This window comes from Stigmatopora nigra, chromosome 10 (genome assembly GCF_051989575.1).
Source record: "Stigmatopora nigra isolate UIUO_SnigA chromosome 10, RoL_Snig_1.1, whole genome shotgun sequence".
NCBI classification, from domain to species: domain Eukaryota; kingdom Metazoa; phylum Chordata; class Actinopteri; order Syngnathiformes; family Syngnathidae; genus Stigmatopora; species Stigmatopora nigra.
This window is the reverse complement of record NC_135517.1, coordinates 12,622,553-12,648,898: the sequence shown is the minus strand read 5'-3', so window position 1 is coordinate 12,648,898 and position 26,346 is coordinate 12,622,553. Positions and strand designations below refer to the sequence as shown.

The 26,346-nt window shown below is 37.8% G+C and overlaps 1 protein-coding gene across 3 annotated transcripts; it reads right to left on the bottom strand.

The window, feature by feature from the left end:
• LOC144203617 (uncharacterized) lies at positions 1-25,906 on the bottom strand. Of its 3 annotated transcripts, XM_077727151.1 has the most exons (24): positions 25,784-25,906; positions 17,610-17,736; positions 16,807-16,974; positions 15,916-16,020; positions 13,805-13,847; positions 12,770-12,845; positions 12,381-12,599; positions 12,025-12,112; positions 11,794-11,946; positions 11,070-11,167; positions 10,467-10,642; positions 10,184-10,392; positions 9,949-9,984; positions 8,861-9,010; positions 7,800-7,874; positions 6,270-7,598; positions 4,389-4,439; positions 3,458-3,811; positions 3,061-3,192; positions 2,207-2,263; positions 2,001-2,096; positions 1,834-1,914; positions 1,613-1,723; positions 1-1,524 (listed from the first exon to the last, which is right to left on the bottom strand). In XM_077727151.1, the coding sequence occupies exons 2-24, from the start codon at positions 17,646-17,648 to the stop codon at positions 1,519-1,521; spliced, it is 3,852 nt and encodes a 1,283-aa protein (XP_077583277.1). In that variant the 5' UTR covers positions 17,649-17,736; positions 25,784-25,906; the 3' UTR covers positions 1-1,518. The 3 variants fall into 3 exon arrangements, with proteins under 3 accessions (XP_077583277.1, XP_077583278.1, XP_077583279.1); XM_077727152.1 differs by lacking the exon at positions 9,949-9,984; XM_077727153.1 differs by lacking the exon at positions 9,949-9,984 and having other exon boundaries at positions 10,184-10,389.
• Between the last annotated feature and the right edge of the window lie 440 nt (positions 25,907-26,346).

Here is a 26,346-nt window from a genome sequence, read left to right as displayed (position 1 = left end):
CACTTAACCCAAACTGCTATAATTACAAATCTGAACTTACTGACTATAGAATTGTAAGGATACAAAGCAAGAAGAAAAAACCCTGTAAAATAGTTGACTTTGAAGCTTACAGAAATTGACAACAATATGCTGGAATGCATCGATGCAAACATAACAAGTGCTAACTATGCAAAATTGTTGGAAGATTCAACTATTTCCTTAACCATTTATTTATTTACAGGGTAAATGTAAAGGGGTATGTGGAGTTATTTACTATATTTGTCAGATATTTAACATAACTCTACCACAAAAATGACCAGGCACCAGGTGTCTTTATCTGTGATTTAAAATAATGTATCTCCATCTGAAGACTGTATCACAGAAAGCTATTGTTTAATTAGGGGTGGGCAGTTTTTTTTGTATCCACCCTTTTATGACATAATTCCAATCAGGATAATATGACAGTTTCAATTAAGTTAAGTAACAATTTATAGGTGAATTTCTGGCTCAGCATCCAACAATCTTGACATTTCTGCATGTTTCCAATCAATGCCAAAGAATTCCACAAAAACCACACATGTATACAGATTGGATTCAATTATGTAAACTAAAAGAAAGTGTTTCTTTTTAAATAAAACCGTAAAAAAACATTAGCATCAACATTTCTAAATTGCCTTTAAAAATTTCACACCTAAAACAGACCATTTAAAAGAAAGTATTAAATATCATAGCAAAAAAAAAATGAAAACAAGTAACAATTGTTGTCATACAATGGTTACAATGGTTGCAAAGCAGTCACTTTTAAATGTATCTATCAAGTCTACAAACTGCCTCTATCGAATGGCATCAAGACTCCTTGCTCTGTACACATACATTTTCTCAAAAAGAAAAGTATTTCTCTTTAACACGAGTGTATATTTATGTTTTTGTCTTAACTGCCTTCACTGTTTCCGCATTTTAATCATGCAAGATATAATAACAATCTGCTAATGTACATATTTACTTACTGCATCTTGCAAACATTGGGCATAAATTTGATTCTCGATAGATAAAGATGTAAAAAGGTAGTAAGACAGCAAAAGGCGAATGATAACAAGGTGGAACCTGTACCACCAAAGATAGCTATTCTTCCTTCCAATTTTTTTGTGTGTTAAATACTGTTTACTCATACGTTATGATAATGGTACAAGGAAGACTTGAAATTTACAAGGAAGTAATTTTGAAATCAAGAATAATGTGGCAGGGTGGTGCGCACTCAAAGAGAAATACAAGAGAAAATCAGAAAAAGTCAACAATGATTCATAATGTTTTCAAAACAAATTCATCACTCAAACCTCTGATTCCTCCTGACTAATTAAGGGGTGGACTGCCTGTGACAGGAAGAGAGTCACAGTAGGCTGTCTCAAAAGACGGGCGGTGATCTACTGCTTTGTGGAACACTTTCAAGTGTACGTACACCTGACCAGACTTGATAGTCCTCATTGCAGGTTTGCGAGCGGCTCCTCTCATGCCTTCAGCCTCAAGAGCCATCGACAACAATCACGACTGAAACCAGAGAACATTTCCTTACGTTTGTCTAAAACTAACCTGTGATGGCTAGAGTAAACGGTTGGATGGTTTAGTTTTCCTTTACCTTTTGCTGTAGATCCTCAGTGGGAGACTCAGTTTCCCTTATAACCACTGCTTTTGTCACTAGCATGTCGGGGTGCTGCTGTTTGGCCTCTTGGATCGCCATAGCAAGGGCCTGAGGAAAGCCCAAATCAAATTTATATCATATATATAACTATAAATGTAATTCCCGTTAAAAAAAATCAAATAAAATAAAAAATTCTAAATATAATTACTGTTTCTCACCTGATGCTGATCGACATCATCATCTCCTGTAATAATAATCCTTTTCTCAATTCTGGTCTCCGAGTACCCTCCTTTGACGGTCTTCAGTATGAAATATATATAAATATAGGTTTTATTAAGTTAGCGGTAAGTGATTGTGAAATTGTAGAATAAAGGCTTTTTTTTACCTTGGTTACTTGCGTGGTGGTTGCAGTAGTAACACTTTCTGCAGTGATGTTCAATGGAGATACAATAGACTCTCGATCTTTAGTGCAGGCTTTTACCTATAGAATAAGTTATATATTATATAAAAAGACTGAAGTGAATATGCTAGCTGACAATCAACTTTACAAATAGAGTAGTGTGTTTTGATTTGTTTTTCTTGAACACTTACGGGAGAACCATTTTCTTTAAGGCTAACTGGAGGAGTTTCTCGGGTGAAGGACAGCCTCTGCATTGAAGATACAAGTGTTATTCAGACATTGGATTGGATTGGATAACTTTATTCATCCCGTATTCGGGAATTTTTTTTGTTGCAGTAGGAAGACGGTGAGGATGCAGAAATAGAAAAGGCATTTTACACAAATAGGGAGTTAATAGTAAGTCAATAAATAAATACATGAATAAATATATAAATAAGTAACCGTGTTGCTGAAGTATATATATATATATATATATATATATATATATATATATATATATATATATATATATATATATATATATATATATATATATATATATATATATATATATATATATATATATATATATATATATATATATATATATATATATTCATACACATACATATATATAGAAGCACATGTATACTATATGAGAATTCAGTAGGTCCTAACCCACAGCCTTTATTTGGTTAAAGAGCCTGACAGCTGATGGGAGGAAGGATCTGCGGAAGCGCTCCTTCCTGCAGTGAGGGTACCGCAGTCTACTGCTATGTTAAAAAATATCAACATTTTTGGCACATTCCTTAATACCACAGTATGTGCTAAAATACAGCTATTGCTTGGATGTCCTTGCCAGCATATTCAGCAAATAGAATAAGCAAAAATTTCAATTTAAGGACAAGGCAATCCTTACAGTTCATTCGTACAGTCTTCTTTTCAAGGTGACTTTTTATTTTCTTTATAATAGAGTTTGATTTCCTTTCATTGGGTAGGCAATATAATCTGGCCTGAACTTACTCAAATTGTACTTTTTTTAACTAATGCGGCAGCGATTACTTACCTGCTGTGTGACAGTCGTGACTGTTGTTTGAACTTCTTCTGACCCATTTGTGTGAGACTCTGGCTTGGAGTCGGATCTCTTGAGCATTTGGGCCATAGACACGGCGCTGGGATCTCTTCTTCCCACAGGAGGCTGACAAAATAAAATATTAGAATTGTTTAACATGAGAAATCATTTTTTTTTTTTGCATGCAGAATTTGCTTAGGACAAATGGAAATGCAGCAGGGACCTGTTAACTCATAAACAAAAAAGAAATTGACTTAAAGGGGAAAATGAGATTGTTTAAAATTGTGGAGGTGGGTATTATGGAATGCCCAAACAAATAACCAACTCAGGTGGGCAGGATGAATTCACAAGGCGATGTTGATGAAGGATGAGCACATGATGATCCGGCTACCTCATGATACAGTCTCTCATCGGGAAGTTTATCCTCTAAGGGAGATTTATCCATTTGACCCATCAGCCGCGCAGAGTAGAAGCGAGATGTTTCCTCAAAGTCTTCCCGTCCCACCTCGGGTTGTTGCTGTCTCTTTCCCGAAGAAGACACGCCTTCAGTGGCGTCCTCCAAGCAGGAGTCCAGTTCTGTTAAAACGGTGAAGTCGACCTCTGCCTCGAGGCTGGATGTGGAGCTGACGGTCATACTGGAGCATTTGCGCTCAATGCCTAGATGAGCCTCTTTGAGGCAGGCCACGGTATCTTGATCCTCCTCTGGGACTACAATCGTTTGTGGCCTCCTGTCATTGAGCTCCTTCTGGGAGGGGCACACATAGAAAGTTGCCACTCTAAGATTACATAGTGGGACTACAGACTGATGATGGGATGGATGTAATGGGCTTCAGTACATGCTGCAATAGATAAGGCACTTTGGGATGGGGAATGGATTTCAAAAGGAAGCCCCAAAATGTTCCCTATTACAACTAGAAAAATATTTTTGTTTTATTTTAAGTCTAAGTTTAGAGGAAAAAAAACATAGCGGCTATTTTGAAGTAAGTCAAATGTTTGATATAGTCTTTTTGGGAAGTAAATTAGTATATTATGCAAATCAAAGCTCCTACACATTGATCTTAAGCCAAGAGTATTTTGATGTGAGCGTAAAAGTACTCTTATCTAAACAAAAAACGATATCTAAAAGTAAAATAACATCCTGGTGCCCCACAAAAAAACCCACACATTCAACTGATGCAAAATAGTGTCAAGAACTATGGTACATTTAAGTACTTTTTGCCTCAGAAAATGTGTCTGCTTTAGTTATTCCGAAAATGAGTGCCTGGAGGGATAGAGATGAAGGGAGGAACACGTGAGAATGAATTTGAATACAAATGAACAACCTTGGCATCAATAAACGGATCATCATAAACAAAGGGAGCAGAGACGGGCTCCTACAGGTAAAAACAGAAGAAATAGCACATTAGATGTGGAATTAAGTCCAAAAACATTCTATTACCCAGTGACTGGGCTCTAACTACACAGATTTAGTAATGCTAGAGGATGAACACAAAGCAACACTGACAAAAAATCTTCCAGAAATGTGCCACAACCAGCGCTTGCACATGAACTCGTTTGCACACATAGCCCATGCAACATCATTCCCATGCCTGCGTAAGAACTGGACTGAAAAGTTGAGAAATGATGAAACTTTTTAGGTCTATTCACTTCACATTCTTTTCATATCAGTGTCAAAGACATTGCACAGTCCTAATGATAGCTACAGTGGAATGAAAGCTGTAAATCGGAATGGCACAGAGTGATGTGTCTAGCGGTCCACTGCCTGCTGGGCTTTCAACAATAAGACGAACCTGTGAGCTAGCTTTTTATCAATGTGAGGTTAGAGAGAATAATAGATGAATACTCCTTTGAAGAATCAATGAATTATTTCATTTCAGTTGATCTTTTTAAATGTTGTTGTTCGGAAAAAAATACTGGCATCCTTTTCACATCAGTGTCTGTAATTTATATATATGTAGATTGTTCTTATTATATATATATATATATATATATATATATATATATATATATATATATATATATATATATATATATATATATATATATATATATATATATATATATATATATATATATATATATATATATATATATATATATATATATATATATATATATATATATATATATATATATATATATATATATATATATATATATATATATATATATATATATATATATATATATATATATATGTATATGTATATGTATATGTATATGTATATGTATATATATATATATATATATATATATATATATATATATATATATATATATATATATATATATATATATATATATATATATATATATATATATATATATATATATATATATATATATATATATATATATATATATATATATATATATATATATATATATATATATATATATATATATATATATATATATATATATATATATATATATATATATATATATATATATATATATATATATATATATATATATATATATATATATATATATATATATATATATATATATATATATATATATATATATATATATATATATATATATATATATAATGGTGATTCTGTAAATGCTATTTTTTGGGGGTGGGAACACTACATCGCTCAAAATATTCAATTAGCTAATATAGACAGATAGTTAAGGAGGCCCCGTGGCCTAAGTAGTTAGTGTGTGAGCCTCACACCCTCACAGCACTGACAACTTGGGTTCAAATCCCGGTCGGTTCCATGTGGAGTTGTACTTTTATTTTTACCTATTTTAGTGCAGATTTCATTGAGTTTGGCCCGGAAATGCAGTGTATTTCCCTAAGACTTCCTCAAAAAGATTCAACACTAGTGGCTTTTGGGAAGGAATTCACCATCGAACATTAAGGACAACAAGGCAATGACAGTAGAACTGCACTTATTGCAATTCCACTGTTGCTTAGAATCCTTTTCCAGAAAGCATAAGTGTACACTTAAGATTTGCCAACTGGGATGCGGTGAATGATAGCGTGAGGCTTTGGTAATGGATGTGTAGTCAGTATAGTTGTCATGCAACCGTGATGAAAGAAAAACATAACTTGTTCTTAACATTGAGTAAAGATGGATGACTGTCTGCTGCACTAAAAATGAAGAAAAAACAAATGGCGTGCAAGTCTAAAGAAGCTCATGCGATGCTGTACTTCAACGGACTGAATAGCAGATGCCAAGCGAAGTTACCGAGTGCCTCTTCTTGACGGCTTGCTGGTTTGTCTCTCTGACAGCATTCCTGCTATTCCGCAGTATTAGTCCTGATTCCCGAGCCTTCTTGGTTTTAACTGGTGGAGCTGGTGGCATCATTTTAGAATGAGGGGAATTTTTGGAGCCAAACATCTGAGTTTCACAAGACCCTCGGCTTGGTTGAAAGCTGTCATCGGGTTGCTCCTCTTTAGTCATTTGCTCCAGATTGGTATTTAGTGATGGATGGAAGGTGGAGACATCAGTCCAGCTGAGGTCTGAGGATCCTTCCGGAGAGCCGACCGACCAGCGGTATTCTCTTCTTAAGACGCGAGTTTGCTCATCCTGCCCTGCTCTCTCCTTCTCATCCTTACATGCTATGCTCTTTGATCTTTCTGGCTTCAGCGGAACAATTCTGGTGATCTCAGACTGATGGCTGCCCGAGAGTCTGTGAAGAGATGACCTGTGACGTCGATCTCCCATTAAACTTTCAATATCCTCGTCGCCGGAACTACTTATTTTTCTTTCGTGAGTTCTGACCTGTCGCAGTTTTACCTCAGCCAGTTCTTTATTGTCGATGAAGCCCTTTCCTCTCACTTTCACTGTGCACTCCGCTTTTCCACTTGCTAATGAACATTCAGATTCTATCTTCCCAGGTCCATTGATTTCTGCTTTGACTGCTTCTGCATTTTGAGTGGGAGCATCCTGACTATTTCCTGCTGCCACCCCTTCCACTTTACTGTCGTCATAGACTCCGAACGGCTGATTGAATTCTTCTTCTTTATCACCTTTTGCCATCACTAATTGATTATCATTTCCTGTTTCAGAATTGGTTTCTGTATTGTCCAGGTCCAGAAACTCAGTAGAATCTCCTCGTCCTCCTCCCTCCTCGACAAGCTCTGGAGGCATTGCTAGGTTTAAATTCTGAGGTCTCCTCTTTTGGGTTCTCTGCATTGATGTCAGGTGATCCAGATCGTCTTTTGTTTCAGAGTTTGAAGCTGCCGATTGTTTACTCTGAATTTGATCTCCACACGAATCTGTATTTGCCGATAATTGAATCTGAAAACGACCTTTGTTCGTGGGCCACTGCTCGTAGCATGCAGCTGCCACTTGGGGTGATTTTGTTGATGGAAATTCATCGATATGACTTTTCATTTCTTCTCTGTCAGACTCCATTACATCAATAGGCATTATCTTGGTAACATTTATCTCCTGTTCTTGCTTGTTTCTGTCCCAAGATGAATCAAATGTAGGAGACTTATTTTCTTTCACTTTCCATTCATGGTCTTGATAACTTTCTGGGTATTCAATCAATACCCAATCCTCAGAGCCCTACGTTGGTATAGATTAAACAAAGTTAGATCAAAGAAATATACTGACAAATAATCTGTTGTCGATGATCGATGGAAGTTTTAGTGAGTATGTTTTGGATTCATGAGATTTTACTCTCATAATAGAATGAGCTCAGCAAACTACGCATGGTATGAAGGGTTTTCACATCATCACATAGAGAAAAATTGAGAAACATTCAACCTCAGGTGAAGTGGTGACATTCTTCTGGATGAACCCTTCAACAGACAAGCTGTTAACAGGGTCTTTTGCCACCAACTGGCCAACAAGAGGAAAGTTGAAAGAGAAGGAAGAACAAACATTAGTCCTCTAACTAAAAAAAAACGACAAAAGGAACCTGTCTCCTAAAAAAGGAACAAACAACATGAACATGCAACTCCATGTTGGAAAACCAAAGCAAAATGATTGGCCAATGACTAAAAACAAACCAACCCAGATGTGTGAATTCTACCAAGTTTGTTAGCCACTCTTTGACTCATTCAAAGGGAACATTACGTGTCTCTTCAAACCAGAATAACAAGTCAGTTAGATGATTACCCTGTTATGCGCTAGTGTTTGATGATTCACACGCAAAGCAGTTATTTTCTGAGGCCCAACCAAAACAAACTTTATAAAAAGAGGGAAAAATGGGGATGACAATACTTTCGGAAATGTATTCGTGATAAAATGGTGCTGCTGGGGTCCTGTAAAGTAATTATTTCATTTGCAAGGACCCTAATCCACAACAGATGTATACCTACCATCTGAAAATCTATTTTTTGTGACGCCTGTTAGATAATCACATGTCAGGTTAGCTCACCCGCAGCATAATTCTGAGATTTAGGGGTCAATCTCTAGGACTTCTTAAGTGGAATTAGCTGCGTGTCAGCATGTTTTTTTTTCTTTGGGTACTCACAAAACCATACAGGGTGAGATAATTAGACATTTTAAATGTTCCTTAAGTATGCATAATTATAAAGTGTAAAAATAAAAACTTGACCATAGTTAGAAGAAGGAAGAGGCCCATGCCTTATGAGAGTAAGTAACACGGAACTTGCATATGTCAACATTAAAAATATGAAAACTAATCGAAAGACGTACTTGCTAATGAATTAGATAATTTAACAAAAGAGTGACAATGACAGAAATATAAATCCACCTTGATGAAATGTAAAGGACCAAAGTTGACCGGATTTGGAATTTTACAGTGGTCAACGTTAGGTTTCAAATATTCTATTCCCCTCCCACCCAGGGCTTCAACTTACAGCCTTTTTCTCTGGTGTGCTAGGTGGCGATGATGCTGACAGACGCTTCTCACGGCTCATCAGCTTGCTGTTGGGTTCCCTCAGGGCTCTCTTCAGCTCATTGATACTGGCCTGGTGCTTCAGCAAGACATCTTGTGTCTTATCGAGAAACTGAAAAGCAATGTGTGAATAGAGAAAGACAAAAGAATAGAGAAACAAGCAAACATTAGAATGAATCTTATGACAACACATATTGAGAGCCCACCATTTTACACATTAACCAGAAAAGCAGCAATTTCAGTGCCTGTAGTTTTTGTCATTGTTTTGGCATCTGAAAATAGTACGTCAACTTCGCTCAATGCTGAGAGTGTGAAAAGTAGAGTGAATTCTGAGTGGAATATTGAATGTATTTTCATCATGGAGGCAGCACTCTGTCACAATCCATCCAATTGTGCTTGCATGTGTCTGGCATCAAATGGGTTTATTGACAGATATAGCTGAAAATCATGTTTGAAGGTGAAGATTCCAAACAAATGAAAGTACAAGTTCAACAAGTAAGATGGTTCTCACAATGTCTAATGATTTCTGATAATTTGGGTGTGCAGCCAATGTGATTGGGCACTAAAGGTGTTGATAGTCTCTCTGTATGTGAGAGCGATTTTTCCCTCATCTTAAACTGATGACAAATTGTGGAGGTGAATGCATGCAAAACTGAACGAGATATGGCTAAAGACTATTCGATGCAGAAAGAGAGCATCACAAAAACAGAAAGGGTTGAAGCAATGATACATTCTGTTTGTGCTTATGGATGAAAGACTATACACTGAAATATGTATCATTGTATCTCGTAAAATATCAAATTCACCTTTAGAAAAGAAGTATTTTTTCAGTTTGTTGGCATGCCTTTATGGCTCAAGGGCCAATTATTATGATTGAGCTAACAAGAAATTATACAAATTAGAAACCTTATGGCACTCCAATGAGGACGATTTATATGGAAGATGGTCCGATGGGCAGAATGGAAAGAGACAGGGGAGGCCAATTTGTTGCAAAAGGCCCTTGATGAGTTACAAGCAGGCAGACATAAACTAAATAACCAGGTAATATACCTCCCGTTTACTGTCAACTGGTGACCCAGCGTCCTCCTTTTGGTCAGCAAAAGCAAAACATAAAAACTATTGTTAGAAACTGAAAATGTAACCTGCTTTTTAATTTCCACCACTAGATAACCAACAGATAGCGTTAGATTCAGTAAAACTAGCATTAACATGGCATTTTGTTATGTTGACTTGAAGTCAACAAGCCTAAGTAGTGTACAAAAGGTCAAAAGGAGTGCAGTATTACCATAATTTCTTTCTTCTTGCTTGGACTGACATTTCCATCGTCGCCTTCTTCCTGCTCCAGATCTTCCTCGTCTTGTTCCAAACTGGGCTCCAGTTCAGTTTCCTGCTCATCCACGGAAGGACTGTGGAGATGACGTTGTTCACTATTGCTATGATGGAAGAGGCCATCGTGATTCTCACACATGGCTGACAAGGGCCGGGAGAACTCTGCTGGTGAAAAGAACAATCTTCCTTGATCTCAACGAGATACATTTTGCACAAAGCACATTGAATGATATTCTGACCTCCATCTAAACTTCGGGAGAGCAGGTGCCGTTTGCTAGTGGACCGCTCAAAGTGAGGGGCTGGTCGATCAATCAGAGCACTGGCCTGCCTTGTTTGAGCCTGTGTTCTCCCACTGTATCGAAACTTTGAGCCCATCACTAAGAAGCCCTTGGGGGGAGGCTCCGGAGAAACTAACCTGTGAAAGCAAATTCGTTATGTAAGATTTGTGCTCACAAAAAGTCAGCTGATCAAAGATATTGCATTGAAGCAGGAATTCAAGTAGTTTCCCTAAGACAAATTAAAACACTATATCAATTCCTAGGCCAAGCCATTGCAATATGTTCCTCTGCGGTTTAGAGTAGTCATTGAGCTGTAGCTAACAACTCATAATGTTACATTGTTTTGGTTGCTGTACATCTTTATCTTACTCATCTAGTGTACTATATCTCATCTCATTCTTGAATTTTTTATATTTATCACTGATATTATTACTATCATTACTGGAACTTGATGAACCTGTACAATGACTTGTGTATTGTTGGTGAAATGAAATGAAAGAACTGTACACACACGAGTGTGTTTTGTTTAGCTTAACAATGGTCCAAGATTAAATCAATACCTACCGGAAGAAGGTGTGGTGCTCAATGCAGACTTTCCATAGCCTTTTAGCAGCTCTGTGGTTAGGAAGCTTAAAACCAATAGTGCTTTCAAACTGCTCATACTGTGGAGAGAACCCAAAAAAAAAGTATGAGTGTAAATGGAATATTTCAGTTGTCCTCAATTTTTGTGTTCTCTTTAATTGGGTGTTCTCTTCTGAGTTGACAAAGTTAATTGAGAGTGAAATTAGAAAAATTGCCGAATGAACGTTCAATTAAATTGCCTTCTTTGCATTTAACAGTCTATATTGCCTTCTGCTACATTACAAGAATACAAATATTAAAAACATCCCAAGTTTAGAAATTGAGAGAGAGAGGTCTTCATGGCTGCAGCTGCAGCAAACTCTCTTGAAGAGGCTCTTTATTTGGCCAAATCACAGGCTCACTGTGTGTCTGTCGCTTGACTGGGCCTGCTGTTTGTAACCTAACACAGTGATTTTCAGGATGGAAGATAACCGATGGAGCTGTCCTTCATACTACATCTATCTCTCCATCTATTTGTCTTAATGTCTCTACATCCATCCATCCGAAAATTTCAAAAATAATTTGCCATGTAGACCAAAATGTGTTTGGCACCTCTGCTCTAAAACAAACAAAACAAAACGACTATATTGGACCATTGCTTTTGGATAATGGTAATTTGCCTTTTGTTATATTACCAAAGCTAATTATTTTTCAGCAGATGCCATACCTCTCCAGGTCGTATCTTAATATAAAAGTTGCTCCTTTTATAGGAGATCTTAAGTATCTTTGGCCAAGCAAAGCGATTGATCCTCAGCCTGTCACGGTATACCAACAGGCCATTAGCACAGACACCAAGCATTATGTCAATCCCCTCCGAATCCTGCAAGGTGACAGAGTTAGCAAACAAATTAGTCATGAATGGCTGAAAATGTCATCTTTATAAATCCATTCTGCCAACCTTAGCATGATGTAAGTCAACCCCATACATGGACAACTTCTTGGCATTCTCCAAAAAGTTAATTTCTGCCTCTGCTGGAGTCATACACCTGTGGGTAGAAAAATCTGTAATTAACATCAACAGGCATGTTCACAGTCTTATTTTTTTTTCAATCCCTTATGTGTCACAACTTGAGTAGAAAAATGGATAAGTATTCAGCATTCAAACCCTGGCTATCTCTGTGGGTGGGAATATGCTTGCAAATGACAAATGATTCACACTGTTGACATTTCATGCAAGTGCAAAACTCATCATAAGAATCTATAGTGCGATACTAGATTGATGTGAGATTTGAAGAACAGTGTGTCGACTTGTACTTGTAATTTCGATGAAGCTCCATCACTCTTTCTTCCAGTTCCCGTGTCTGATTGGGAGCAAAATGGAAATCGCTGACATAGTCCAAGGAATGCTCATCATGATCATAGTCGCCCAGCTCCGCTTGGACTGTGTAGGATCCCAGGAGAGCATATGTGACAAACGAGCACGGCAGTCGACCTGACAGCATGTCATCCCTCAGTTGAAGACACAGGTAGTACCTGTCAGATGAGAAAAGAGTGAGAAAAGAGGACTTTGGCAGTCACAAGGCCGAGGAAAGGCAAACTCTGACGTGTATTCGGTGCGGTAAACCATCACCTAGTAGAAGCAATCCGGTTTTAACCCTTAACTATTTGAAATTCTACTTGAATTAGCATATTTAAAAGACTACCTGGTAATATCCTCAGTGAGCTGGGAGGGGTCTGGAGGGTAGAATTTGACAGCAAAGGCAAAGTGCCATGGACTGTCTGCAGAGAAAATGAGAGCCGAAAGATCATTGCTGTCATGTCTGTCCTAGGAAGAAATAAAGAATGTACACTCTCCTGACACTTCAGGCACACCTGCATAATATGATTAATTTCTCTACAAGCACCGAAATTCAACCTCTCCCTGACAAAGAAGATTACTTGGCATATAGGGAAAATGCTTTTACCAAAGCTGTTCGTTCCAACTACTGTCGTTGTAAATATCTGCAAGTGCCTTGCATACATATCAGCATTTAGAATCCTTATGCAATTACTGGAGGAACACATAATGATTAGTTTTTCCTCTTCAAGGTTTGTGAAAAGCACACAGAATAATGCAGCTTCCTGTAAACGTTTTTAATTCCAACATTATTTGGATTTGATGGATGGCAGCATATAAGAAAAAAAAAACTTGTATGTATTAGGGAAATCTTACTTGTTTTCCCCTTTGTCAAGAAACTCTTTCCATTGAGCATTTTTGGACTTAGTCATGTAAAAATGGCAATTACATTAATAAGTAATGCATCTACACTTTGCTGTGATTGAGTGCTTGAGGAGAATGTTGAAATGGAAAACATTGGAGAAAGAAATGCAAGAGGAAGCAGCAGCGGCCAAAGAAGCGAAGATAATTATAATCATTTCAAAAAGCATTTGGAGGATGAAAAACTGAGAAAGAAAAAAGAAGTATGAACAGCTTTGATTTGCTACCAATCATTGGGAATAAGAGTTTTGACAAAAATGCCACTGGTAAATGACTAAAATTTGAATAGTGTATGTAGTAAAACGACTGAAAAATATTTGACAATATTTCATTTAGATCTTTAATTTGATTTGATTGTATAGTATGCCTACATTTTGAGACTGCTGAGGGTAAATGAAACCATTTTGCAAAGAAATTATGTATACCAATTGACTAAAATAGTAAAACAAGATTATCCTGACTTCCTGGTTTAGATACTCACTATGCATCTGTTTCTTGATCTCTTTGGAGGGATCCAACCAATTCTGGAAGAAAAAAGGCAGGATTCATGCAGGGCAGAAAAGATATACAATTACAAACACTGGTGACACATTTCACTTTAATTGCAACTGGTGTCCCTAATGAAAGCCTTTCCATATGTTTGAATAAAGACAAAGGCTCCCCTGTTGAGCTGTTAAATGTGCAGAGAGGAAATCTAATGAAAGCATCTGTTTCTGCAAAATGAATTATTTTTACCCCAATGAACTTAGGGTGTTTGATAAGGCAGTGAGCTAAATTGTGAGCAGTGGCATGATTCATCATGTTGTCGCGAGAAGAGTTCCTCGAGGCCTATTGACCAAATGAAATCCTACTCCACTCATAAACAGCAAAATAAACAGTGAATGTGTATTTAGCACACAGCTATGAGTAAACCTGAATGTATGGTTATTATCCTCTGTTGATCCTGCCTTTGTATTCTACCTTATGTTCAAATTTGCATCTATTCCCAAAAAAATATCAGTAAATGCCAAACAGATTGAATCCAATTCACCAACTGAGCATAGTTGTTCATGTAACATGGAGTCATGATCGTTTACATCCTAGAAGCATTGTTTTGATGCTTTATTGTGATCCTCTCAGTTTTAAATGTTTTGTTGGATTCAGTATTATTCTGTCAATTATTCACAATATCAACCTGCACAAGGGATTAAAGATGGAAATTATTTTTATCATTAAATAAAGCCAACTCAAACTGATTTTTTTTCTATGTGGCCCCAAACCCTAATTTCACTCACTATTTGCATCAGGAATTTAATTGATTGTCTATGGATTTCTTTATGCAAAAACAATCTGGCAAGAAATATAAACATGAAAAATATTTAGATGACAATATTTCTAATTGTTTATATATCTGCTCGGATAAGATTGCTCTTTATGCTACATAACAGTGTTTGCAAATTATATATATAAAAGGATAGGAGCACATAAATTCATTTTATATCATATATTATTAAGATATTTTATTGATAATTTACTAAGATGGTGGCCATTATTATGATCAATTATTAAAAGCTAGTTAAGAGTGTAGAATTACTTTACTGTGAAGCTCCTTTATATGATCAAGAACATCATCATCCCATATGTAACAAGTAAACTGTAAAGAAGACGTCACAGAAGAAGTACTCCACATTTAAGGGGAACTTGAGCTTGTCATGTTTTTTTTTTCTGTTTTTTTTCTTCCTGACAGTAAAAAGGAAGGCTCATCCTCTGGGGCCTGTTGTGCAATCACAAAGTTGCCTTTGAAGAGAACAACGTCTGTCAAACAACATGAACAGACAGTGAGGCCCCCTCAGCTTACTGCAGTGACAATTATGTAATTATATGATAATAAGTCTGCCTTGTGCATGCCTAGTTACCCACATTGCTCTAAATCAGCCAGAGAGATGAAGAATTGGCAAATGTTCACATAGTTGAAGGGTGGGGAAACGCACACATTTCTTTCAAATCAATTCAAAATCATTTTTCCATTCACCTATCTGACATTTTGCTAATGCTGTTGCACCAAATATTGAGACTGCAGCTGTCTTAACAATTTAGACATAAACTTGCTTGGCTTTACATGTTAGAACATCTCCAAACAACATTCCTTTACCCCAAAGTGATGTTATGTCTTTTAGTTGAAACTAAAAAAAAAAGGACCAACAGAATTATTTTTATGTTTATGCATTGGCCATAATAATTGATGATATTAGTAGCCCTGATAAATTATCTTAGTTACATTGTCACATTGCTGTCTTTAGTTACAGCTATTCACTCAGCCATGAAATAATTTGATTCATTCTCTTAATAAAAAAAAGATTAACTTGCAAAATGAGTTCATTCATTTTCAATGAATCCTCACCAAGCCGATGAATCATGAAGCAAATGAATCATTTTCATTTCTATTCAAAGCATAGATTTAAAGGGAACAAATGATATCTGGCAAAGCTTTTTTTTCCATTCACATCTAATGCAGTGGAGACATACGAACAAGTGAGAGGAATACTGATTGCTTTCTTGATATTTATGCATTCAAATCAGTCACTACAGTATTGTGGTGAGCAATTCTCTGACCTTTTGGGTGTCTGTATCTGCAAAGGTAACACCAAAATAGTCCTTCTCCAGCAAGTTGAGGTGTTCGCACACCATATCTACCAAGGCCTGTCCTCTGCAGTGTTTCTACAATGACAAAAGACACAGGTGTTTTTCAAATGTCAGCAAAAACAGATGTTCTCTATTATGTTAAGATGGGCAGGACCGGAGAGTAGTTCAAGTGTGCAATGCGTTGCAGCTCAATCGCCTATCGGCCTTTGTGTCTCAGTCAAAACGCACAAGGTTAAAAGGGGAAGGGATTCTGCAAACATATTTCAGTATCTTAGAAAACCATCATACAGTACAGCTTCCAAATGAAAATCTAGTGATGAGAGGGTGCTGAAGGAGCTACAGTAATGTCTCCTTAGTTGAACGCTAGTAGTGTTTGACATACACTATTGTAGTCAATGTGAGGATTATTAAATTTAGCTAGAAGAGGAGTTGTGTTGAATGTAATTGTTTCTAAAATACAACATATTGCTAAATAGTGTGATATAATGGCATCATGATATCCAGCATGTAACTTGCTCTTCTAATATTGGTAGAAACAGCTCATTATAAACAGTCTAAACCAGAATTGACTTGGATGTCTTCTTATGGATATGTTGTGCATGGTTTCATCTTCCTTTCATGTCATTGCCCGCTGCTGAAGGAAAACAACAGATGTACTATATGTGTGGAAAGACTTTAAGTGTGTGTTAATGCGTATCTCTTCCATCCACCCAATGTTGTTTGTGCTGCATATATAATTGTAAACTACCCACAGAAACTGATAACACGAAGAGTGGAAAAAAATCATTTACAGAGGTGAAACAAAAAGTGTGAAGACTAAGTATTTTATGTTTTCACAAATATTTGGACTTTAACGTGTACCTCAATTTCTCCTTTGTAATCCGACATATCCAGAAGATCCACTTTAAACGGAGTTACTTTATGTCTTCTGGAGGTTTTCTGTGGTGATTTGAGGTTTTCATTTGGGGATATCTTCTCAGATGTGTCATCATTCTCTTTCTGTTCATCCAGAAACTTGGAATTCTGTTCCTTAACCAGCAGAGAAGTAAATAGATAATTTTAGTCTAACAACACCATAATAATACAACATTCTAAGTTGAATTATTAATATAATATTATAAAATAAGTACAACATCAAGCATAACAAGTCCATCCATGTTATGTGACATAAACCTGTCAATAAAGAAACCCACAATAAAATATCTGTATTAGCAATTGAGATGAGCATTCTTTTATGACTCCAGAGTATTATAAATAATCAGTGGTTTGTTTTTTGTCTTAAGAACAATTCTACAGGCGGCCCGGTGGGGCGAGTGGTTAGCACGTTGGCCTCATAGCTCTGTGGTCCAGGTTAGAATTCAGCTCAAGTCCACCTGTGTGGAGTTTGCATGTTCTGCACGGGCCTGTGTGGGTTTTCTCCGGGTACTCTTGTTTCCTCCCACATTCCAAAAGCATGCATGGGATGCTGATTGGACACTCTAAATTGCGCCTAGGTATGGGTGAGTGTGCATGGTTGTCTGTGTCCTTGTGCCCTGCGATTGGCTGGCAACCAATTCAGGGCATCCCGTGGCTCTGGCCTGGAGACAGCTGGGATAAGCTCCAGCACCCCCTGTGGCCGTATTGAGGATAAAGCGGTTCAGAAAATGAGAGGTGGACAATTCTACCTGTTTGGGCATTTTGCCACCCAGGCTCGGCTCATGCATGTCGGCCACTGCCGCCTGCTGTCTTGGAGGACTCCTGGCTTGTCTCGGCCACACAGCACACACCTCCGTCACTTGAGCAAAAACACAACTGAAACAAAACATGAATAGCAAATATATACTAATTTGATGCAATAAAAAGGAAAATGGCCATTTTTTTTTTACAAATCGTGAAAAAAGTGAGTGCATTTGCTAAGTACTTTCTGCTGTCAAACATGTGAAAGCCATGAATGGAAGTTGTGACAGTAATGGTTTTGAGAGAAGGGGGGGGGGGGGGGGTGATTTCAAAGACAGGGTTTTTATTCTGTTGTAAAATCTGATGTCAAGTATGTGCAAACTATGAATGAATTAATGAATGACAGCATGACACTTAGCACTGCCAAGCTTGTCTCACATACTACATGAAATAATTTGTCTGTTAATCTTCCATTGAAAAACTCTTCAAGATCCAAGTGTATGTTTTTGGAAACTGCCATGAATTGCTTTTTTGGGTTAGGGTAAGAAAATACTGTCAAGGGCATGTATTGTATTCAGGAATAAATACTGAAAACATTGACAGCTTAAAAATGGTGTTTAACTTGTAATTACAGGTCTTCACACAAATAATTGTATCCCCCTTAAGTCTCAGAGCTATTCAGTAGTGTTTAGAAAATGCATTTGAGACAATGTCTCATTAGTGGGAGGATAAAGAAGGATCCATGCAGAGAAGCTGTACACATAGCATACAAAGACACATCCGGTGATGTAAATTTCAATGCAAATGCTAGTTTTCCTCTTATTATGGTGCTCGTCAGACACATTCCAGTTTATTAAGGTTATGTAGCAGTTGCACCCATAACTAGTAAATACAATCTTTGTGGGATATTAATACAATAAAAGCATTCAATTCAAATCAATTCAATATCTTTACACGAGGGACATGCATCGGGAAAGACGGAGCAAAGCCGGTCTTGTAAGCACCCTCTCGCATACTCGACCACATCGAGAACTATCTGGTAACCTCGTATCTCAAATTTTTCTCGTATCTCAAAGCAGAAATTGGTCGGAATTTTTCTTGTGTCTCAAATGTCTCGTTTGTTGGGATACTCGTATGTCAAGCTATTTTTGTAGTTACCGGGTACAACATCAGAGGAAGGCAGAGAGAAAAGAAAAAGTACAGAGTGTCTTAGCCATCCTCTTCACAGTTAGATTGGCTCATCTGTATTGTATGTGGTCCTCTACGCCTTGGTCATGAAGATCTAGAAATCTTCGAGAGGAATCGTGGGCTGCCTCTGAGCAGAAATTAATTAAGCAAACATGAGGGCATCTAATTGATCCTAAATAAAAGCAAGTCATTTAATGAAGTCCTGGATTTAGCTGACCTTAGGGGTATTGTGAGAGTTTTACAGTGTTTTTGTAATTACATGCCATACAAGTGAGGGCTCGTTAATTATCTTGGTGTCTGCTTGATTTGTTGAAATGACTCGTTAGAACCTTAGAAAACCAGAGTGCAACCCAGCAGTTAAAGAAATAAGATCTAAAATAATGAGAATATTATAGAATTTGACAGATCATATATTTGGCCTGACCTTTTTTAGCTCATCTGATTTTAGCACTGAGTTACTCTATTGCTAAATAAGGAATACATGGTGACATAGTGTTAGTCAAAGCACCACAATGTCCGATTCCCTTCTTTTTGACACTTGTTTTCCCGAAATACAGTGTTTAAACTCTCACATTCTTATCAGATTTTGTCGCTCTTCCCCACTGAGTTTCTCTGCCTGTCTTTCCACACAGTGAGATGATCAGGTGTAAGGGGAAAAATACTTTGTGCTGTACTGTGCTGTGCTGTTACCATGGCAACGAATTCTTTGAGCTAAGCCAGTGCTCTTCCACATGCATACATGCATACTCCTTAAAGCCCTCTGTTTCTGCTTTCTTAGACTATTGCGTACCTCTTAATTAAATTGGAGACAGATGAAAGAATTGGAAAACCTGACTCGATTCTGAATATGTGCCCAAGGTTGCAATGCCCTTCACTAAATGGTGAACAATTAATATATTACTAATAGTACATACATAGACCGTACAGCACATTTTGTAGAACCTTGTCAGATTTTAGGTGGCCAGTAGAAATATTACTATTGCATTATATATAGCTAAATGTCAATGCAATAATTCGATTCGATAATTCTTGCGTGACTGACACTTATTGAGTCAGAAAATGAACAAAAAATGTCATAAATAAACTCATTGTGAAAGCAATGAAAACAAATGTCAACATGAAACATGAAAAATAGTACGCAAATAGACAATGCTCAAATGTAGTTTGAAATGTTGTATCATAATACCCTTCAATTCATTAAAAAAACATTAGTACATCCCGAGATCCACATAGCAACCAATGTGCTTATCTGCCTTACAAAGGACACAGCCAACACTGAATTAGGCCTATTCATGTAACCGTTGCCACAAATATCATAATTCTATTTCTATTTGCCCTTAGTAGTCATATCGGACAATATAAATCAACCAATAAACGGTTGATATCATAAACCCTGAAAGACAAACCATTTCTTCTCTGGTTCCCCTTCTGTTACAGTTACGATTATTTACTGTTTTATGTCCAGACATTGGTATAGATCAGCTGAAAAAAATGGAGGGAGTCCCACTGTAATTACCCATGGGCAGCAGTACCATATTTTTACACATGATTAATTCAACGCTAGAACAGAACAAAATCCATTTCGTGGATGATTTTTTTTCTAGCTAAGTCTAGTGAATAACCTATTTAACACTAGATTAAGCTCAAGAAAACCCCTAGATAAATAACAGCGACTTAGACGAGGAAAAAAATACCCTCAAATCCTTCCACTTTCGCCTTCTATCTTCCCAAAGTAACAGTTATTCATTCAATTCCATACAACTTGTCCTCACAAGGGTTGCAGGGGGTGCTGGAATCTATCCTAGCTATAACTACAGGCACCAGGCAGGGAATTGGTGGCAGCCAATTGCAGGGCACAAAAAGACAGACACACTTTCCAAAGTAACAATTGAAGCCAAAAGATTACATCTTGGTTCTTGACTGTTAGCAAGAAACACTGAACCAAACTTGGCCATTGGACAGATCCAAATCAGCTGGACCCAACAGTTGCAAGACATGGTAAACTACAGTGCCAGACAGCCACCAAGCAAAGAGGAATCAGCCCAGGGCATTTTCAAGAGGGTGTGAGTTTGCTTGTTACACACTCTCGGTTGAATCTTGTTCACAGTCAAAAGAGAACTGTGGACACAGCAGAATGTGTTTGCAAAGGTCTGTTGCTTTTCTATGCCAGTGTGTGGCTTTATAAGATGCCTCCACCACGTTCATGCAAAATACCACAGCGCTACGATGGTATTGCATTTCACCAACTGAACTGAGCCACAAGCAAAAGACTGGTCTTCCAACCGTGCCTTAAGCATCACCCTGAGTCATTGTCATGGCCTATTTGGAGCTTAATGCCTGGCATCCGTGGGGGAAAGTGGCACCTGGCTACAGCATATGGCATGGAAGCCGTCATATGCAAGAGAATGGAGTAAAAAAAAATGTAAATAAGAAGGGTCTTTGCTGATAGACATCCAACTATAATATCATATCACCTTAACCAGGGCCTTATAAATACACACAAAAGACTTCTTGTTTTACACTATCAAAACAATACTATTCATGATAAAATACCAGTGAGACGTGAGGAGTCTTTATCTCGTTGATTCTCTGCATTTCGGAATACTAATTAGTTACCTGCAAACAGCTCTCTTTCTTGATGCAGATAATGCAAGACACTGTAGATCTCGACTAGCACTGCACTGCAGCAGCAGTAATCACAGAGGAAGCGGTCTTGTAATAATTACAGAATGTGAGGCTAGGGCCAGCTCTAAAATCTAATTAGGTTATTGAGATCTTAAAGATATTCACTGTAGTGGGATATGGCAGTTCTGTCATCAAATTGTATATAACATGTAGATGTGAATGCAAACTAGTGTGGGCATCCTGTATGAGACATCTTGATTTTAAAAAAATGGGATCTGTTTAGCACAGCTCTCTGAACGTGTTCACTGCTTGCTTCAGGGAGAGCTCACATCTGCTTCTGATGTCTTTCATGGTGAAGAAATATTGCTTTGAGATTTTTCTCAACATCGCCTCAGAACGTCTGGCAAAACAAGTGTTGTAAGTAAGGGCAAGCACGAGTGCATCCCTCATGTCATTAAGATACACCTCGAATGTAAACCATTCATTTATGTTATTCAAGTCTTGGAACTAAGTAAAACACGATAAATAAAGCTTGTTTGTTATCATTATTATCATTAAAAGCATTATTTGGTTTCATGTGTGTTTATGAAAAATAGTAGAAACTCTTAAGCGTACTGCAAACAGCAAAAGCAGCTTGATAAAAACAGTTGAAGCCTTACTGTATTTTGAAAATCCACCATCCACACAATTGTTATGATAGCAAAACACATATTTGCAACATTACGCAACATAATATTTGCTTGAAAATGCCTATATTATTGACAACACGCAAAATGTGTACACAGTAAGTATGCCTTTCACTCAAAGTCAGCTGCCGCAACCATAAAAAGGCTGTAAGAGATGTTGAATATGGATGGATGATATACATGATAGCAGTATAGAGTATAGATGGTATAGATTTATCAAAAAAGATTAGGTGAATGAATGGACAGACCAAACAAACTGAGCCAACAAAACCAAATGGCACAATGCCAGCAATGGATATTCAACCTGTTTTACAAGTTGACAACCATGACCGGCTAAACTGGACTGGGAGTAGCCTGTGTGTCATCTGCAGCAAACAAACCTGCCATCAGCCAACAGCAATTTGTTTAGTCAGTAATAATTACTACATCAAATCGGAGAACTAACTTGCACTCACTTAAAGGAACCATTAGAGCTGTTAGTTAGTTAAGAGAATTTGAGTGTGTATACAGTATGTCCATTTTCTGTATATGTGAGTAGTACTTCGTCTCACTAGCATGGGATGTGGGTAACCTGAAAACCCAACATGAATTAAGGGCAGTGCAAAAATAACAGCTAAAAACACAGTCAACTCGAAGTGTGGAGGTTTGTTAAACGGGACACTCGAAAAGAGAGACGGAAAATGATGGTTGGTGTACAACAGAAAGGAGAAATGAAGGAGAAAACCTGCTGAGTCAGCATAACCATCAGCTTTTGTTGCTCGGGGTACTGTTTCATACCAGCTCCCACTAAAAATGCTGATGCCATAAAGAACAAGAATTCATAACTCAATAAAAGTAAAAAAGACCATCTTTTCTTGTTGGTCATAAAGGGAACAGACTATGATGGTCACAAAACAGTGAATGAATACCAATGTTAGAACGGAAGCCCTTATCAATACAGATAGAGAGCTACGTCACAAGTAGATGGAAGGGGGGGCGTGGGGGTTATAAATGATCGGTGTGAGTCTCAGCTCCATTAAATTTCAAATGCATAATCAATTACAAGACAATATACACTCACCAGACACTTCATTAAGTAATCCCTTGCAATCTAATTAGATCCAATACAAATGTGTTATTAGTAACAAAAATAATAATATACTAAATGAAAATGAAACTTCCTAATTGGAAAGTGATTGAAACTAAAGGGACGATATTTAATTTCTAATACACAAATCAATTAAATCAAATATGACAGCTTTAAAGATTAGTTCAAACTTTGATCAGATTTTGAATCAATCAAGAGAGTGCTAAGATACTAAGTACAAAATGTTTATCTCTTGCAATATCTAACAAGAACATTAGCATCCAGTGCTCTACCCCACGAGTACATCATTGTGCAAAAAAAAAGGAACTTCATCATTTGAATGGTAAATGTTGTGTTTTGTTTAAACCCGAGTGGATATTCAAAGGCAGGAAGAAATGCCAATCATCTTACAGATTTGGGATGCTTCATACTGTGTTCAGTCATGAAGCCTATTTAGATGCGGAAGAGCATGCAGAAAAGATGGCCGATGCCAGATTTCTTGGTTGTTCGATGCAGGATTTGAATGCATGCTGACTAAGCAAAGATGATGCAGCATACAATGTGTGTCTGTTTGTGCTTCGTGTTGCTGTCTGACAACAACACAGTCGGCCAATTAAATTAATCATTTAACAAAGCCACTCAGTAGAGCATGGGCAGGCACAAACGAAGAACAATTGTGCTCTGCATATTAAGGCCCAAGAATGCTGGTGTTTTTTTTTTTTTTTCTCAATGCAGTAGACTACAGAACTGTACCAACCAACATGGGAATAAAGGAAAAACTAATCCTTTTATTCAATTTTCTCTCTTCATGTGGAATAAAATGTGCCTTGTTTTTTTTTAAACCTTCATGTCCAAATTTGTGGGTACAGTTTGGGGATACCTCATTGGATGGGGCAATGCGATTGATGGAAATTTAACTGCGATTTTAATTTTTGCCTCACAATTACAGAAGATAATCAAAGTGAAATCATTGACATGTTCCAATGTGTGAATATGCAAGGTCGTATGTCGCAATAGCACATTGAATGTGCTTGCAGAGGGTGTGTGAGTTATGTTGCCTACCCTGACAATACTTTAATTACTTAGTAACTTCTTAGGGCAAATTCCTTTTATCATGAAGAGGATAACAGTAAATGAACACTGCACTGAAGCATTGGGATTCACAGGAATTCACTCATTCATTCCTTTTCCGTAATGCTTTCCCTTACTAAGGTTGTGAGGGTAGTGGAGCCTATCTTAGCCAATTGTGGGGAATTGGTTGCCAGCCAATCACAAGACATAATTTAAAAAAACAGCCATTCACGCTTGCCTTCAAACAATTTAGTGCTCAACCATCAATGTTTTTGGGATACGTGCAGAACCCGGAATGACCAAAGAAAAGGCCCAGGAGGAAGATGCACACTCCATACAGGAAGGTTATTAGTTTTTTTAAGTGGTGATAAAGTAATGAATGGCGGCCCGGCAGGTGAGTGGTTAGCGCGTTGGCCTCACAGTGGAGGTCCTGGGTTCAAATCTTGGCCGGTCCATCTGTGTGGAGTTTGCACCTTCTCCCCGGGCCTGTGTGGGTTTTGTCCGGGTACTCCGGTTTCCTCCCACATTCCAAAAACAGTAGGCTGATAGGTCACTCTAAATTCCTCCTAAGTATGAGTGTGAGCGGGAATGATTGTTTGTCTCTTTGTGCCCTACGATTGGCTGGCGACCAATTCAGGGTCTCCCCCGCCTCTGGGCCAAAGTCAGCCAGGATAGGCTCCAGCACCCCCCGCGACCCTAGTGAGTATAACTGGTTCAGAAAATGAGATGAGACAAGTAAAGTAATGAGCTTTTAAAGCAGAAAGTACTTCGTCCACCAAAAAAAAAAATAATAATTGTCCTATGTTGTAGGAAATAATTATATTGGAAACCTGTAAAGATGAAAAAAAATAAGAAGCTTGTTTGCTGACCAAATAAAAGCCCCAAGGCAATTATTTGTAAGTCAGATATACAAGCCTGAGCTTGTAGGCCTACAGCAATCCAAATGCATTTTTTTCCACAGTATGCTGCTAGCATGTCCAAGCAGTGCGTGAGCTCGCGTTCATGTGGGTGTGTAATGACTGTACAAGTGGGTGTGTTTGACAAGCTTAGGCACACACTCAAACAGCTGATCGGTGCAGCCGCAGGAAACTTGCTCATGACAACCCAAAAGCCAAGAGCGAACTGCGCCTTCACCGAGAACCGAGCGAAGCCTGCAAGGTTCCGATCACCCGCATGATGATGTCAACCCAAATCGGCACCGAGTGGACGCACAAAGCCTCTCTCTTCTAATTCACGTCTTCTTCCGCCTCCACATCAACTAGCACTCCCGCGATGTAATTCTTCCCCCGGTAGAGATCGGTAAACAAGCCAAGCCAAAGATCCACGCACATTAACGAGGGTCATTTACAAAACTGGAACCATTTTTCTCCGTACTGTGCCGTAGAGGCAAAAAGCACACGCGCAACTAGAAACGCACAATTGTTGATATCCTATTATGCGGCAATAAGGGAGCTCAACCATTAGATTTAACAGAAACGAGACTGATTTAATGAGGACATCCGCGTGCATTTGGGGATGAAGGGGATATAATAAGAATACAGCATACCTGTTTAAGATGACATCAAAAGGGGGTGGCAGGTGGACGTTCCAAACGGGTTAAGTCAATCCTCAGCGTTTATTCCTTCCAGTTTGGGGGGAAAAAAATTGGAAAGAAGAGATTCTCAAGTGCATACGTGCGTCTGTGTTTTGCCGGTGAGAAGCCTAAAGTGAGGGAGGGAGAGAGAGAGAGTAAGAGTGCGAGAGAGAGGGGGAGGATGGAGAGAGAGAGAGAGAGAGAGAGAGAGAGAGAGAGAGAGAGAGAGAGAGAGAGAGAGAGAGATGCATTAATTTTGTTGACTGAATGGAATGCGTAAAAACGTTTGTTTGTTTGTTTGTTTGTTTGTTTAAGTGGAATACTTTTCCAGCTACTATTCACAAGATACAAGTTATTTTTTATTAGCTAGAGGTGCAAAACAATGTGATCAGATTTTGCATATTTGCATTATACGAGGTCAATAGATGGACAACCCTGAATGAGTAGAAATTATAGTTAATTTGGCATCTTGTGTGAAATGTTTTTGAAAGGCCACATTAGATGGAAAAAGGTTGCTGCCATTTCGCACTATGTCG

Excerpts from the sequence above, each read along its gene's own strand:
- LOC144203617 (XM_077727151.1), bottom strand. The coding sequence starts at position 17,648 with ATGCATGAGCCGAGCCTGGGTGGCAAAATGCCCAAACAG. Across the intron at positions 16,975-17,609 it reads GTGGCAAAATGCCCAAACAG|GAACAGAATTCCAAGTTTCT; the intron begins GTAGAATTGTCC and ends CTGCTGGTTAAG. Across the intron at positions 1,724-1,833 it reads ATGATGTCGATCAGCATCAG|GCCCTTGCTATGGCGATCCA; the intron begins GTGAGAAACAGT and ends GGCTTTCCTCAG.